Source organism: Cottoperca gobio, chromosome 7, assembly GCF_900634415.1.
Source record: "Cottoperca gobio chromosome 7, fCotGob3.1, whole genome shotgun sequence".
Lineage (NCBI taxonomy): Eukaryota > Metazoa > Chordata > Actinopteri > Perciformes > Bovichtidae > Cottoperca > Cottoperca gobio.
In genome coordinates, this window is record NC_041361.1 from 6649997 (window position 1) to 6665059 (window position 15063).

Here is a 15063-nt window from a genome sequence, read left to right on the forward strand (position 1 = left end):
CAGCAGTATGACGGCAAGACTATGGCTCTGTTTGAGGTAGGGACGGTTCATAACCCAATATATAACATGCACTTCATATCACTAGGTCTAATGTGTGTGTGTGTGTGTGTGTGTGTGTGTGTGTGTGTGTGTGTGTGTGTGTGTGTGTGTGTGTGTGTGTGTGTGTGTGTGCGCATGTGCGTGTGCGCGTGTGTGTTGCAGGAGGAGATGGATACCAGTCCAATGGTCTCCTCTCTGCTCAGCAGTCTGGCTAACTACTCCAATCTGCCGACGGGCAGCAAAGAACACGAAGAGGCCGAGAATAACGAGGAGGGCGCACGTCCGTCTAAAAAACCTGTCAAGGTAGAGTAATGCGTGTTTATCCCCACCCTACAGTAAATCTGAACCAGAAGAGCAGCTTTATACGAGAACAAGCACCAGTGACCAAAGGTTTACATGTATGCTTTAATATTTATGTCTGAAAGGTGTTAAAGCTGGAGTGTGGAACTTACTTATTCCCCCTCTGGCAGTGAGAGTAACTACCATATGGGAGGGACCATAGCGAAGGAACAGCAACTAGGAGTTTGGTGGAAGCTAAGTTTGTGCAGTGGATGCTCCAGATAGAAAAATGAATTCTGCATTGAGAGGAAGGATTGAAGTAAAGAAAATTGCACGGTTAGACTTGAAGAAAGCAGGGGGAGATGCGGCGAGATCACCTGCATGTCCACGTGTGCCAGTGCGGGAACAGACTCCAGACACCACAACTCAACGCAAAAAACAGAAAGCTTTCCCTGGCGCCGATCGGTTTAATCAGAGACCGACAATTTAACTGTCCCAAGATTGGAATTGATCCCAGGACATTGTGGTAATGTGGCATGTGATGTAACCACTCGGCTGACAAGGCGCCCCAAGATTGCTCACATTGTTAGTCAGTATCAATCAACACCACAGTCAAGTGATTTTACTATTCATCCTGTCATTTGTATTGCATGGATTATTAGAATTAGTGGCAATGCAGATTTCAATTTTAACCCAAAACAAACCAACCTCTAACTGGAGAGAGGAAGAGATCAGTGGAATGGTTGAAATGAAAACCAACACTCCACCCACCATTACAGCTGATATTATGTACATGTATTGGCTTGGTGTGGTTATTTTTAAGGGCATTTATAGTGTTACATTCTGCAGTCTTTGAAATTGAAAACCTATAAATGTGCACAGGAGCTGCTGTGTTCCCCGTGCAGAGCGCTGGAGGCAGCGACCTGAGGTCAGTCACCTGCAGGTAGTGAGCTCATTAGCTGAAGCTCAGTTGATACTGCTGCCCTCAGTGAGTGACTGGCTGTAATAACCTCATGGATACCGGATATTGGAATTATTCTGCTTCACGGTTGTTCCAGTGAAGCATTTTGTCTCTTTTTTGCCAGCTCTTTCTGCTCTGTGAAAACTACTTGCATTTTTAATTATTTGTCTATTGTTACCCGTGCTAAGTATGCATTGAAGACCTAGAGACCCGTTTGCACTCATTTGAGAAATGAAGTCTGCAGGGAAAGACAGACAGAGGAGCTAAGGGTCAGCACAATATGAACACACTACTCAGACTGAGTCACCGGAAGGATCCTGCAGCGCGGGCAGTCAAGAGCATCACAAGGCCGCTCTCAACGACCTTTCCCCCCCGTGGACAAAAAAACAAGCGGTGACTTTGATCCGTCCGATCTGTCATCACACACATCTCCAAATAGAGCGCTCTGCAGAATTTAAATGGCTCCCAAACGCTTCAGACTTAATCTGATATTCTGGTGTATTCTGAGACAGAACAACAAAGTGCACTACTGACAGATTATAACCCCCGTTTTAACCTATTCACATGGAGTAAATAAAATGAGTGAGACTGAAAACTTAGACGCAAAAACTTTTACTAATCGCTTTCCATGTTTGTGTTTCTCAGGCTCCACAGCTGGGTACTCTGATGGGAGTGTACTTGCCGTGTATCCAGAACATTTTTGGCGTGATCCTGTTCCTGCGGATGACCTGGATGGTCGGGGTTGGAGGCGTCTTCGGCTCCTTCATAATCGTCTTCATGTGTTGCTCCACAGTGAGTAGAACTGCATTCGTATGTTTGTAACAGATATTACATTAAAATAAATGTCATGCAGGACAATAGATCTACAGACATCCAACTACAGGATTATATCAATCTAAAGTGGTTCTTCAGCACACACATACCCAATGTGGGTAGTATGTGATTAAAATACTGCAGGCTGTTATAATATATAACAAGCTGTATAATTATCATTTGCATTGCACAGATGCTGAAGGTGACACTAACACCCCACCACCACCATTCCCCTGTTGGAATCTGCCATTTTGTTGCTCCGCCAACAACCACTAGTCAGGAGCCAACCCTGAACATGCCTTAAAGCTGATTAGTCAGCGGATATCCGGTCCAAGACTTCCTTTTCCGTGTGCCGCTCATTGTTTACAGACCGATTAACAACTTGAGATGCTGGAGTTGGAGTTGAGAGACGACGACCGGATTGTTTATGAGCTCATTTGAAGCTAATAACAGCTAAATCGTCTTCAGACAATCAGAATCAGAATTTGGTTTATTGCCAAGTAGGTTTTGACATACAAGGACTTGGCTTTGGTGTATAATGGTGCATAAACACATTAAGAGAAATTAAAATGGAAAAATAAGAGTAAATATTGAAAAAACTATATAAAAAATAAAATACAATAAGAAAATGTCAAATAAGAAATTGGAAAGATATGTATAGTATATCTGAATTAAAGTGGAAGAGCCTGCTCAAATGTGATTTGTCAATAATACTCAGACTACAAATGGAAGTCAGAACACTTAATACACCATACACCATAATCCTGTCCCGTCTCCTACAGATCCTGCGTTCATATGCAGACATCTTTTTAAAGAGATCAGTATGTACCTAACCAGCCATGTAGTCATCCCTGCGATGAACAATTCAACATGACCAGATGAGTCAGACTCTAGTGCAGTTGGATGTTTCATCAAGGCCTTGCTGTCGGCCATATTAACTTGAGGTGCCCTCTCGCTGCCCCTCAGAGTCCCCTAACCCTCCTCTGTTGTGTGCTGCTTTTTGCAGACGATGCTCACAGCCATCTCAATGAGTGCCATCGCAACAAATGGAGTCGTACCAGGTGAGTGGATATCTGAGGGGATTTATTAGTGTGTTTGTGTGTGCCAGAACAGTGCACTGACTCGTCTGTGTGTTTGTCACAGCTGGAGGTTCATATTACATGATCTCTCGCTCTCTGGGGCCTGAGTTTGGCGGAGCTGTTGGGATCTGCTTCTACTTAGGCACCACTTTTGCAGGTGCCATGTACATTCTTGGCTGTATTGAAATTCTGCTGGTAAGACGCCTTAATTATCAAATAACTCACATGTTTTTTGTTTTGCATATTGTCTTTACAGTCTTATTGTCTATAGAAGTATAGAAGCATTTTGTGCCTCACACATGTTGGCCTGTCATAAGAGGAAAAGCACACATGTAACTAATCAATGATTAGTTTTCATTGGTTTGACTCCAGGGACGCTTAAATACAACAGATGCAACATTGATTTATTCTATAATCATATATCAGAATCGCCAGTATAGACAGATCAATCAGCACTGGATTCCAGTGCTGCTTGATCTGTCTATACTGATATATGATTATAGAATAAATCAATGTTGCATCTGTTCTATAGATCTGATGTTATTATCACAGCACAGCATACCATTGTAACAAGAACATCTTCTCATTGTAATGAAAACAAAATGTGTCGTTATAATGTTGAATTTGAGATGTTGCATCAGACTTTGCAGTCTTTTCCTCCCTCTCCAACCTTCAGTCATCGCTGTTGTTTCTAAGATACCGTTGTTCTTCCACTGTGTAATATTTAAAAGCATTTTCTTTAAACTAGGGCTGCAACTAATGATTGTTTTCGTTATCAAATAATCTGCTTATTTTCTCGTTTAGTCAACTCATCGATTCTGTTGGGGGGAAGAAAATGGACCATTACTAGTTCCTAAAACCTATTCAAGCAAACCCCTAAAATATTTAATTCATTATATGTCAAACAAAAGCATCAAACTTTTGAGAAGCTGAAAGCAGGAAAAGCTTTATACGTTTGCTGGAAAAAGGGCTGAACCGATGAATCCCTTATCAGAGCAGTGGCCAGTTAATATTTGCCTTGTGAAAACTGACTAATCAATGAATCAACTATTTCAGCTGCAACTTTCATAATATGATGAGCAAACCTTCTGTGACATACATACATATTGTAGTCAAACAAGTCAATGTTCACATTATAACAAGGTGTTGTTTAGTTTGTGTCTCATTGTGGCAGCTCTGCATTGAGGTGGAGATCAAATGTATAAAAGCACTTTAAGCATTTTAAGTAGCATTCTAGCAAGAGTGTACCCTGTTTAATTATTATTTCCTTGTGCCTCCACCCTTCATTATGTCATAATCTCCTCCCTGTACTTCATCTCCCTCCATCTTTCCATTCTTTCAGATTTATATCCTTCCTCAGGCAGCCATCTTTAAGATCGAGGGCCTGGAGGGGCAGGAGGCAGAGGCGGCGCTCCTCAACAACATGCGGGTGTACGGCACCATTGTGCTGATCTTAATGTCGCTGCTGGTGTTTGTGGGGGTCAAATATGTGAACAAGCTGGCTCTGGTCTTCCTGGCCTGCGTCATCCTCTCCATTGTGGCTGTTTATGCCGGAGTCATCAAGACCGCCATCGACCCTCCTGTCTTCCCGTAAGTGACTTGTTCGCTCATTGGTTAAAGTGTCTGCCGTTGAGTTTGTGACGATAATGTGTTGACTTACGTTACAGCGTCTGCCTCCTGGGAAATCGGACTCTCGTTTCTAAAGGATATGACGTCTGTGCAAAGGTCATAGAAATAGACAATGAAACCGTCACCACCAAACTGTGGATGAGCTTCTGTGATTCTGAGAGCCTCAATGCTACCTGTGAGGAATACTTTAGCAACAACAACGTCACAGAGATACAGGGCATCCCAGGGGTCACCAGCGGGATCCTGGCAGGTAAGAGATTATCAATAATGCTCTCTATAAATCATCAGTATGAGGATCAATCCACATCGCCTGCTCATTTGAATGCTGCTCTGTCTTTTAGAGAACCTGTTTGGTAACTACCTGGAAAAAGGGATGTTCCTGGAGAAGCGTGGACTTGCATCAGACGCAGATCCAGACAGTCCACCAACCAGCTCCAACCGCTACGTCCTGTCTGACATTACCAGCTTCTTCACCCTGTTGGTCGGGATATACTTTCCATCTGTCACAGGTTAGCAGCAGATAGGCCCACTGAGAAGAGGAGGGGCTGTCCTTATCAAAACGATCTTTAAAGCTGCTCTGATCTCTATTTTTATTTTTAACAATGGATCAAATGTAAAGTGATAGAGGTTGTAATGAACCAGCAAAGACTCTGCAGGTCAACTCTACTGAGCATTTCAGGCTTTTAAAGTGTGGTTTTGTTTTTTTTGGCCATGTTGTGGTTCCACTATAATCAGTATTGTTTCTAGACGCGGCAGGGAGCTGCTGAAAAAACTCTATAAACTCACTGTACGCCTCCTGCACAGCTCCAAACAGCAGGCAGACAAAGTAAGCAGCTAGCTGATGAACAAAGTGGAGCATTTAGCAGCTTAAGAGACGGATATGTTTCTTAAAAGAAGATGAATGGAATTACATTTATCAGGAGGCCAGAAAGACAACTAATCTAATGAATGCTAATGTTACTTTGCGTCTACTGGAAATAAGAACTAATAAGTTAGTCATATTAACTTTTTAAGGTGATAATATGTATGTAATGTTGTGTTCATAACGTTTTTAACAAGTGGCAAAAAAAAAAAGATTGCCGGTTTAAGAGCCAGGGGGAAGTTATTATCATCACTCCACATTCCCTGCTGTGCTGAGTTCGGATATCCCTTTGGGAAGTAACAAGATCAGAGCCTCAATGCCAAACAACACTGCACATTTTCTACATTCACATATAATCTATTCAAACAGTGAGTTAGCTGACTGAAATATAGTTTATTTCACCGCTGTACCATCTTTCTACAAGCAGATATGTCTGCACTGAGAACCTGATTATTGCGATATTGGTGATCTGTGATACCAGACAGACTAGAGAGAAAGAAAAATATATGTTACCTCCCCATGCATGTAGATGTAAAAGCACAAAGGTCATGATCATTTCATCTTGCTCCACTCACAGGTATCATGGCGGGCTCCAACCGCTCTGGAGACCTGCGTGATGCTCAGAAGTCGATCCCCATCGGCACGATTGCAGCCATCACCACCACATCTATTGTGTGTATCCTTCACTGAGCCAAGGTCCAAACATTAAACTGTGTGGATCTGATAGTGCTGATTGATGACTGTTGTATAACCTTTTGCATGTTAGTGGAATATTTGGATCAAATATTTCCAATACATTCTTAACAACTTTTCCCCAGACATGTCCACTGTGGTGCTGTTTGGTGCCTGTATAGAAGGAGTAGTCCTAAGGGACAAGTGAGTTCAACTTTGTAGATTTGTGTAATGTATTATTATTGTTATGGGGTTTTTGTTGTTTTTTATCGAAGTCCATATTCAAATAATGTCAAACTAAACATTTGATCATCCGCTAAATCCCAACTCTAAACCAATCAGAGCTTAGTAACCGTAGGTAAGAACTGAAAGCCTGTCCACTGTCGGTTGAATAGTCTTTTTGTTTAGGAAGGTTCCCAACTGAGTGAAATTACCCGGAAACATCAAAGGAGCATCCATGATAAGATGTGGTCAAAATCTCTAAATGCTGAGGAAAGTTGCTTCAACGCTTCCTTGCTTATCTCTTTTAGCATAACACTGCACTTTCACACGGGGAGCAGAAGCCGCCAATACAATCTATACTCTGGATTCATCAGCTACAATATAGGAGAGAACATACCTCTCTATGGGGTGTTTTAACTGCCAAGAATTTGGGCATGTGCCTAAGGTGTGCAAATCAAGGAGATGTGATAGGTGTGGGAACATTAATATGGGAGGTGTGGAGTCAGAAGTGTTGCAAATGTGGAGATAATTACATTGTTGCCGTTTGGAGCCAGGAAATGTGGAGATGACAGATGGAGGTGCAGCAGATCAAAGTAAAGGAAAATGTTTCTTATTCAGAGGCAGTTAAAAGAGGGTTGAAAAGAAACGAATAAGATTCATGGTAGAGAATATCACAAAGCGCGAACTGCACCAGAAGAACAAAGAGAAGTGTTATGGAGAGAAAAGAAACTGCTAACGTTTATAGAAGGGTGATAAAGGAAACATCTAAGAGCAAATCTAAAGCTGAATGGATCCAGGTTATTGTTAAAGCACCACTTGGATATAAAAGGGTTGAAATGGGAAGAAGAAAGGCATGAGCTCAAATGACATGTCAAGAATCAGCATGTGTGCGTTGATATTACTAATAATTGTACACATTCAGTGGAATGCATGAAGTCAGTTTGCAATTGGACACAACTTTAAACTGTTTATGGCCAGTAGAAGAGAAAAAACTGACATTACTGACATGAATTCAAGATTCCTGGCTAAAGCCTAACTTGGATGTTGTCTTTTATGGATGTGTGATAGTTAGGCAAGATAGAAAAAATGCTGGAGTGTGTAACGTTTCTCAAACAGGGGATTCCCTACAGACTACTGTAGGAAGTGAACAGGAATATGTGGTACTTGTGTGTGGGGTTAGAGGAAAAAGTTAGTGTTCATAAATTACTACAATCCATCTAAAAGCCTAGAGCTAAACAAGCTTGAGTAAATAGTTGTAAATAGTTTAGAAATAATGTTGTGGTGTAGAGATTATATTACACTTAACACACTATAGGGGAGTGTGATAACAGATAATAATCACCACCAGAAAGAATCTGTGCTTGATCTCACGCTGGCTTCCAGCAATATGGCACCAATGTGTGACTGGAATGTGTATGAAGAAGGCACCTTGGGGAGCGACCATTACGCAGTTTTATGTAAAGTCAGCATTTCTACGTCCCTGACCACAGAAGACAGGGGAGGGAAATACCCAATTTGAGAGGGCTGATTGGGAGACACGTATGAGCACATCTTTGCTAAACACTGCTTTTGCATGATTCTTTGTCGATTAGTCGACATAATCAAATCAGTGTTAGTCGGTTGAGAATGTCTTTAGTCATGACACCCGTACAGTACAAACAAGCTCAGGCAGTAGTGAGAAGAACAATACCACAAGCAAAGCGGATATACAAGAGAAAGTGCTGCGACACCACTCAGTGTGAGAAGTGTTGAGGATGATTACAAAGATGGGCGGGGACAGGGGGGAGTGGAGTTAACCTGTTTTAAGTAGTTGGAAAGGATGCTGCAAACCAATAAGGAAAATGCTAAGATAATGGTTGATACTTTTGCTCCAGTGAAAGATCAAATATGTTACATCATGTTGAAACATGATTATGTTTTTGTCATTTTTGCTTTGAAATGGGGCGGAATCGAACCCTGGACGTTGTTTTTATATGGGGTTTTATCCGGGCTACCTAGGCACTCCATGTTAAACCATTTATTTATGGAGGGACTGAAGAACTTGTTGATGTTGATTTAGAAAACATTATCCAAATAAGGAAACCTGGGAAGAATGCCGGTATGCCAACAAACCTTACCTTGTCATCACATATCTGTAAATTGATGGAAAGGACAAATGTTAATATTGTTCTTGGGCGAAGAAGATAGCAATGTGAATTTAGGAGAGGAAGTATGGATCCAGTGTTACATTAAGTTCAAATGAACCACACTATAAAATGACGTTTAAATAAAAACATAATAAGCCAAGAAAACAGAAATAAAAATAATAATAAATAATAAGACGAATAAGACAAGTATAGTATATAGAATATAAGTTTACATCGCTGTGTAAGATATGAACAATTATTTGATTTAACAAAAGGCTGCGCCCTCTCAAACATAAGGGCTCTCTCATGACCTTTCTACCTTGAACAACACCTCACCTCTCCTGCTGCTTTCGAGTCCTCGAACACATCTCAAACGTGCGTTTTACATCGGGGGCATAGATGGGGAGTTTCCTCACGGACTATCTATCCTCAGTCTGTTTTTTTGCAAAAAGATAAATACGTTTTCATAGATCAGCCCTCTCAAACATATAGTTAAGAAAATACAAGATGAGATTCATCAAGTTAAAATGTGGGGGAAGATATGTGGATTACATTTTCACCCGAGATTAACAAGGAAAGAGCATTTTAGAAATTAGGAAAGTGTAAAAGAAAAGTGATACATTTTATGACTGCTTCTGCGTATTTTGTCTTCGCCTCTCTTCACAGGTTTGGTGAAGGGGTCAATGGTAACCTGGTGATTGGGACTCTGGCATGGCCGTCTCCGTGGGTCATTGTAATCGGCTCCTTCTTTTCCTACTTGTGGAGCAGGACTCCAGAGTCTGACTGGAGCGCCACGTCTCCTGCAGGCTATCTCTCGAGACGGCATCATCCCATTTCTTAGAGTGTGTACACATCTTAAAAGCAGAAAAAGTGTTTTTCTGTTGCTGCATAAACAAACTACATTGATGCATTATAATAATCCCATACTTTATTCGTAAAGCAATTACTGTTTAACAAGGTGCTATGAAATGTGATTTAATTGAATCCTTTTATGTTGCTGCAGGTGTTTGGGCATGGCAAGGCCAACGGGGAGCCCACCTGGGCACTTCTGCTAACAACTAGCATCTGTGAGATCGGCATCATCATCGCCTCCCTCGATGCAGTCGCACCCATCCTCTCTATGTAAGTACATTCACACACACACACACACACACACACACACACACACACACACACACACACACACACACACACACACACACACACACACACAAATACATGCACACTGTGCAGGCCTACTGTAGTAGTGATCCCTCTTTCTTTCTCACTTTTCTGTATATTCCTCTTACTCTCTCTCTCTCTTCTTCTCTCCTTTCCTCTCTTTAGGTTCTTCTTAATGTGCTATATGTTTGTTAATCTTGCATGTGCACTGCAAACTTTGCTGAGGACGCCGAACTGGAGGCCGCGCTTTAAGTTCTACCACTGGTGAGTTTGTGTGTTGGTATTGAAAAACGTAACATACATATCAGTGCCGCTTATTGTGTAAAACCCATTTTACTTTTGCTTCGAAATCTGCTGTCAAACCATACTCAGAACAGAACGCTGCAGTAGCACCATTAAGTGCCTGCATGTGACACAAATTCTAGCAGGAGAAAAGAATCTCAGTAACAGCAACTGTAAGATGACGACATTAACCAGTGCTGTGTGCACCTGAATCACCATGGGAAGCTGCAGCCTGTCTCTCTGTACTCAAGCATGAGTTTAGCAGCAGCAGACTAAATACAAACAAGATGTCTCAGTTCAGTAGTGCCACAGCTTTTGGAAAGAAGCTGTTTTTTAAGCCAGTTTTTCAAGTGTGAAGCTGGTAGAATTGGCCAGTTAAACCAAACATGTGCTGTCCTGTCCCCTGCAGGGCTCTGTCTTTCTTGGGTATGAGCCTGTGCCTGTCGCTCATGTTCATTTGTTCCTGGTATTACGCCATAGTTGCCATGGGCATTGCCACCTGCATCTACAAATACATTGAGTTCTGTGGGTAAGTAATCATCTTGACTGGATAAGACTTAAGAAATAAGTTAAATAATGTTTTTCCTCATTAGTTTTCTTTGCAGTAGATCCAATTATTCTATTTATTATGGTTTTACACCGTAAATACACCATAATACTTTACCATGTGCCAACCCGGTAATGTGCTGTGTCACAGAGCGGAGAAGGAGTGGGGTGATGGGATACGTGGCATCTCTCTCAGTGCTGCGCGTTTTGCTCTCATGAGGCTGGAGGAAGGACCGCCACACACCAAGAACTGGAGGTGATGTGATAGTGTGTGTTTATTTATTTTAAAAGACCATAATGCTTTGTAAAATGATTTAAAAAAAATATTAATAAAAAAAGTGAAGAAAATGCAATAGATTTGTAAGTAATTTATTTGTTGCTATGTTTTTTGTCAGGCCTCAGATCCTGGTTCTGGTGAGCGTGGATGCTGAGCAGAACGTAGAGCAGCCTCGTCTGCTCTCTCTGGCCAATCAGCTGAAAGCAGGAAAGGGTCTGACCATCGTTGGCACCTCAGTTCAAGGAACCTTCCTCGACAACTACACTGAGGCCCAGAGGGCAGATCAGGTCCGTCCTCGCTAACACATACAGTGGGACTTGTGATATATACACACTAATATCACTCAACTGTCAACACATTTTTTCACAGACACTAACAGCTGTCTTCCCCTGTCCTCTTCCTCTGTGTATTTGTAGTCTTTGCGTAAGTTGATGGAGACAGAGAAGGTAAAGGGCTTCTCTCAGGTAGTCATCTCTTCCAATCTGAGAGATGGGACGTCCCACCTGATCCAGGTTGGAGGACTGGGAGGTCTGAAGCACAACACTGTGTTGGTCAGCTGGCCACGAAACTGGAAACAGCCTGAGTACCACCAGCAGTTCAGGAACTTTATTGGTAAGTCTTTAGTCACTGGTAAACCAATAGATGTCTTAAGCCCTATTTGCACGGGACTAGTATTACCTGGAGGCCTCTATTAGTTTGTAATAATTGTGGAGATTGACTTTTATCTTAATCCTGTGCAAGCCTGCCACTTCTTATTTATCAAGTAAAAAATTACACAGCAAATGACCGAGCACAGAGGCCATGTGATAATAATAGACTCGTGCAAATCAGCATCGCTGTGATTTGGGGTCGAAATTATTATAATTAATTTTTCTCCAAGCCTTTTTTCCGTCTATTTTGCAGCTGTGTTGTTATAAATGAAAGTTTCGACTGCGTTATGGGTGAAGATTCAGGAGGCTAAAAAATACTTATTATATAAATATTACATAGTATAATATTTTTAATATAGCGGATGTTACACAAAGCCTTGACATTATATCTGGGGGGATTATGTCCGTAAATCCAAGTAAAATACATACTCGCCTTATCCTGTGCAACCGCACGAAACACAGACGTGGGGGCAGGGGGGCTAATACTAGTCCCGCGCGAGTACAGCTATAGATATTAGTTAATTCATCCATTCAACATCTGATTATCCTGGTGATTGAGCATGCATGACTAAAAGTGGTCTGTTCAGAAAACAACATAGAACTAATTGCCCTTTAAATTTACCCCTACGATGGTTAGAGTTGTCTTTGAAGTGAATTGATTGTCTATGAATCTGTTAGATGATGAGATTTGTGTGGGACTTTTTTCATTGTCCTTTGCTGAGGGTTTAGGGTTTATGTAAAACGTCCCTTCAGTTCATATCAAATTTAAAGGGTTCCTTATCAGAAATATTAGCTTTTATTATTTATGTATTAAAAAAAAATCTGATCTTCATCGATTTTTTTAACTCTCAAATATCGATATCAGCCTCAATAACTCAGGATGGTTTACGACCTTATTGATGTTTTTTTTTTTATATGTATTTAACACTTTCACCAGAGAAATATTCACAGGCCCTTCATTATCCATTCTGTCCCTCTTCAGAGGTGGTTAGAGAGACAACTGTAGCCAGTCTGGCCTTGTTGGTTCCTAAGAATATCGCCAGCTACCCGTCCAATGGAGAGCGCTTCACTGAAGGCCACATAGATGTGTGGTGGATTGTCCATGACGGAGGCATGTTGATGCTCCTGCCCTTCCTGCTGAGTCAGCATAAGGTGGGAAACAAGACACTATGAAATATTCTTTACATTTGAGAAGTTTTAAAACTAGAAACTAAACAAGTTACGTGAGGAGGGTTAAAAATAACATTTTGTTCGTAATCTGTGAATGTTCCTGTTTTGTCCCACAGGTGTGGAGGAAGTGCAAGATGCGCATTTTCACTGTAGCTCAGATGGATGACAATAGTATCCAGATGAAGAAAGATCTCATTACCTTTCTCTATCACCTGCGCATCGAAGCTGTGGTGGAAGTGGTGGAGATGGTGAGAGACTTGTCTGGCACATAATCTGAGTTCATGATAGGACTTTTGTTTTGAAAACTTTGTGAATAAAAGCTCTGTGTTCTGAGATAAACCAGTTTTTTTTATCCATAGAGCCCAAATGTATTTCATAATTTGACTCCTTTTTTCAGTACTTGACAAATGTATGATAAATGAAAAATGTCTTTTTCGCTTTAAAGCATGACAGTGACATCTCAGCCTACACCTATGAGAAGACATTGGTAATGGAACAACGATCACAGATCCTCAAAAAGATGCATTTGACAAAGAATGAGAAGGAGAGAGAGGTAAACCAGAACCTTTTGTACTACACATAACTGGAGAACACGTAATACCTAAAGATTAAAACCACTTTTACAACATAGGAGCCTGAAGAACGGGAAATTAATGTTGACATTTTCATTATCACTCTGTTCACACTAAATATCAGCTCTGGGGCCGGGAATAGGTTGTTAATAAGGTGTTGGTGTCTGGACTTGTTTTCACTCATATGAGGGAAGAAAGAATTAATTGCAAAGGGAAATTACAAATTGAACCTAATTAATTTCCTTACTTTGTTTTATAACTATAGATCCAGAGCATTACGGATTCATCCCGTGGGTCCATTCGGCGTAAAAACGTGCCTGCCTCGCGCTCGCAGCACAGCACTGATGAAGGAGCCAGCGTGGCAGAACTACCAGAAGACGAGGTAATGCTGCAATGGCCCTTTTACAAGAAATAACATGTTTATTTACATGACCTCTGTCCTCATTTTATGCACACCTGTTGTCTCTCTGTGCTCCAGCTTGAGCAGAATCTACTGTTTGTGCTATGATTTTGTGATTTCCCATTGGCCACCGAGTTTCACCTACACTGACAGGTGTCTCTTTTCTCTCTTTCACTGTCACGTCACGGTGTCCGTCTCTTAGTCTGTGGCTGTCTCCAACCCAAAACAGGTGCAGCTGATCCACAGTAAGAACGCTTCCACGCCAACCAGCCCCACAAGCCCCACATCTCCCACTGCGCCTGCAGGGGGCGCTGCAACCTGGACGGACAACAAGGGTGCAGACAAGGGGAAGACCCTTTTAACAGCGAACCCGGAGGTGGCCAAAGACCTCTTCAACATGAAGCCGTGAGTTACCTCTCAGTTTCTCTCAGAGAAAGCAGACATGACACATGGGGATATGGGAATGAGTAAATACTTGTGTATATCAACACATGTACCGAGGTTGAACGAGATACATTGTGTTCCTGCGCATGTGACAAACAAAACGTTGAATTAACAAATGTAGCTTCCTGTGTGAGCCTGAGTCCTGTTTGTAATTCATCGTAATTATTTCCCTCCTAACACGCTGCTGCAGAGAATGGGAGAACTTGTAAGTATTGACATTTTGAAGGGAGACGTACTTGTGTGAGCTGAAGCAGCTGACAGAAGGATTTGTAAACCTAATGTGACCTTTTATTTCTTGCATCAGGAACCAAATCGACGTGAGGCGCATGCACACAGCGATGCGGCTCAATGAGGTCATCACAAAGAAGTCCAAGGAGGCCAAACTTGTCCTGCTCAACATGCCTGGACCGCCCAAGAACCGTGTGGGCAATGAAAACTGTATCCTACAACATACATACGACACTGTATTCCATATATTTTGTGTACTTTGCTCAGTTCAGTTTAATTCAGATCAGTTTAGCTAAAAGTAATGAGTGAATGTTACGTCATGTAAGAAAACTACTTTCCTTCATTGTGATTGTCTCTCAGACATGGAGTTCCTTGAGGTGCTCACTGAAGGTCTCAATCGGGTCCTCCTGGTGCGAGGAGGTGGACGGGAGGTCATCACCATTTACTCTTGAAGGACTTTAAGGTCTTTTAAGAGCACCTACACGGCACCTGGACTCTGTCCTCTTCCCTCTCTCTATATTGTCCCAGGAAAATCCTCCCACTCCCTCACATACCATCTCCTCATTTAAAGCTGGGGTTGGTAATCTTGAGAAGCTAGCAAGAGTAAACTAGATTTTTAAAGTTATCCAACCAAAAAAAACCATCCCAGTG

The 15063-nt window shown here is 41.7% G+C and overlaps 1 protein-coding gene across 1 annotated transcript; it reads left to right on the forward strand.

The window, feature by feature from the left end:
- Positions 1 to 207: 207 nt before the first annotated feature.
- Positions 208 to 15063, forward strand: slc12a5b (solute carrier family 12 member 5b). Its single transcript, XM_029436301.1, is given in 25 exon segments — positions 208 to 342; positions 1925 to 2071; positions 3099 to 3153; positions 3236 to 3366; positions 4514 to 4761; positions 4839 to 5050; positions 5142 to 5309; positions 6240 to 6338; positions 6481 to 6538; positions 9349 to 9436; positions 9438 to 9524; positions 9686 to 9804; positions 10009 to 10107; positions 10535 to 10654; positions 10823 to 10927; positions 11067 to 11235; positions 11365 to 11560; positions 12581 to 12750; positions 12885 to 13016; positions 13214 to 13321; positions 13606 to 13722; positions 13943 to 14145; positions 14375 to 14389; positions 14489 to 14622; positions 14773 to 15063. Coding segments are annotated over 25 exon segments (3207 nt in total). The 3' UTR covers positions 14865 to 15063.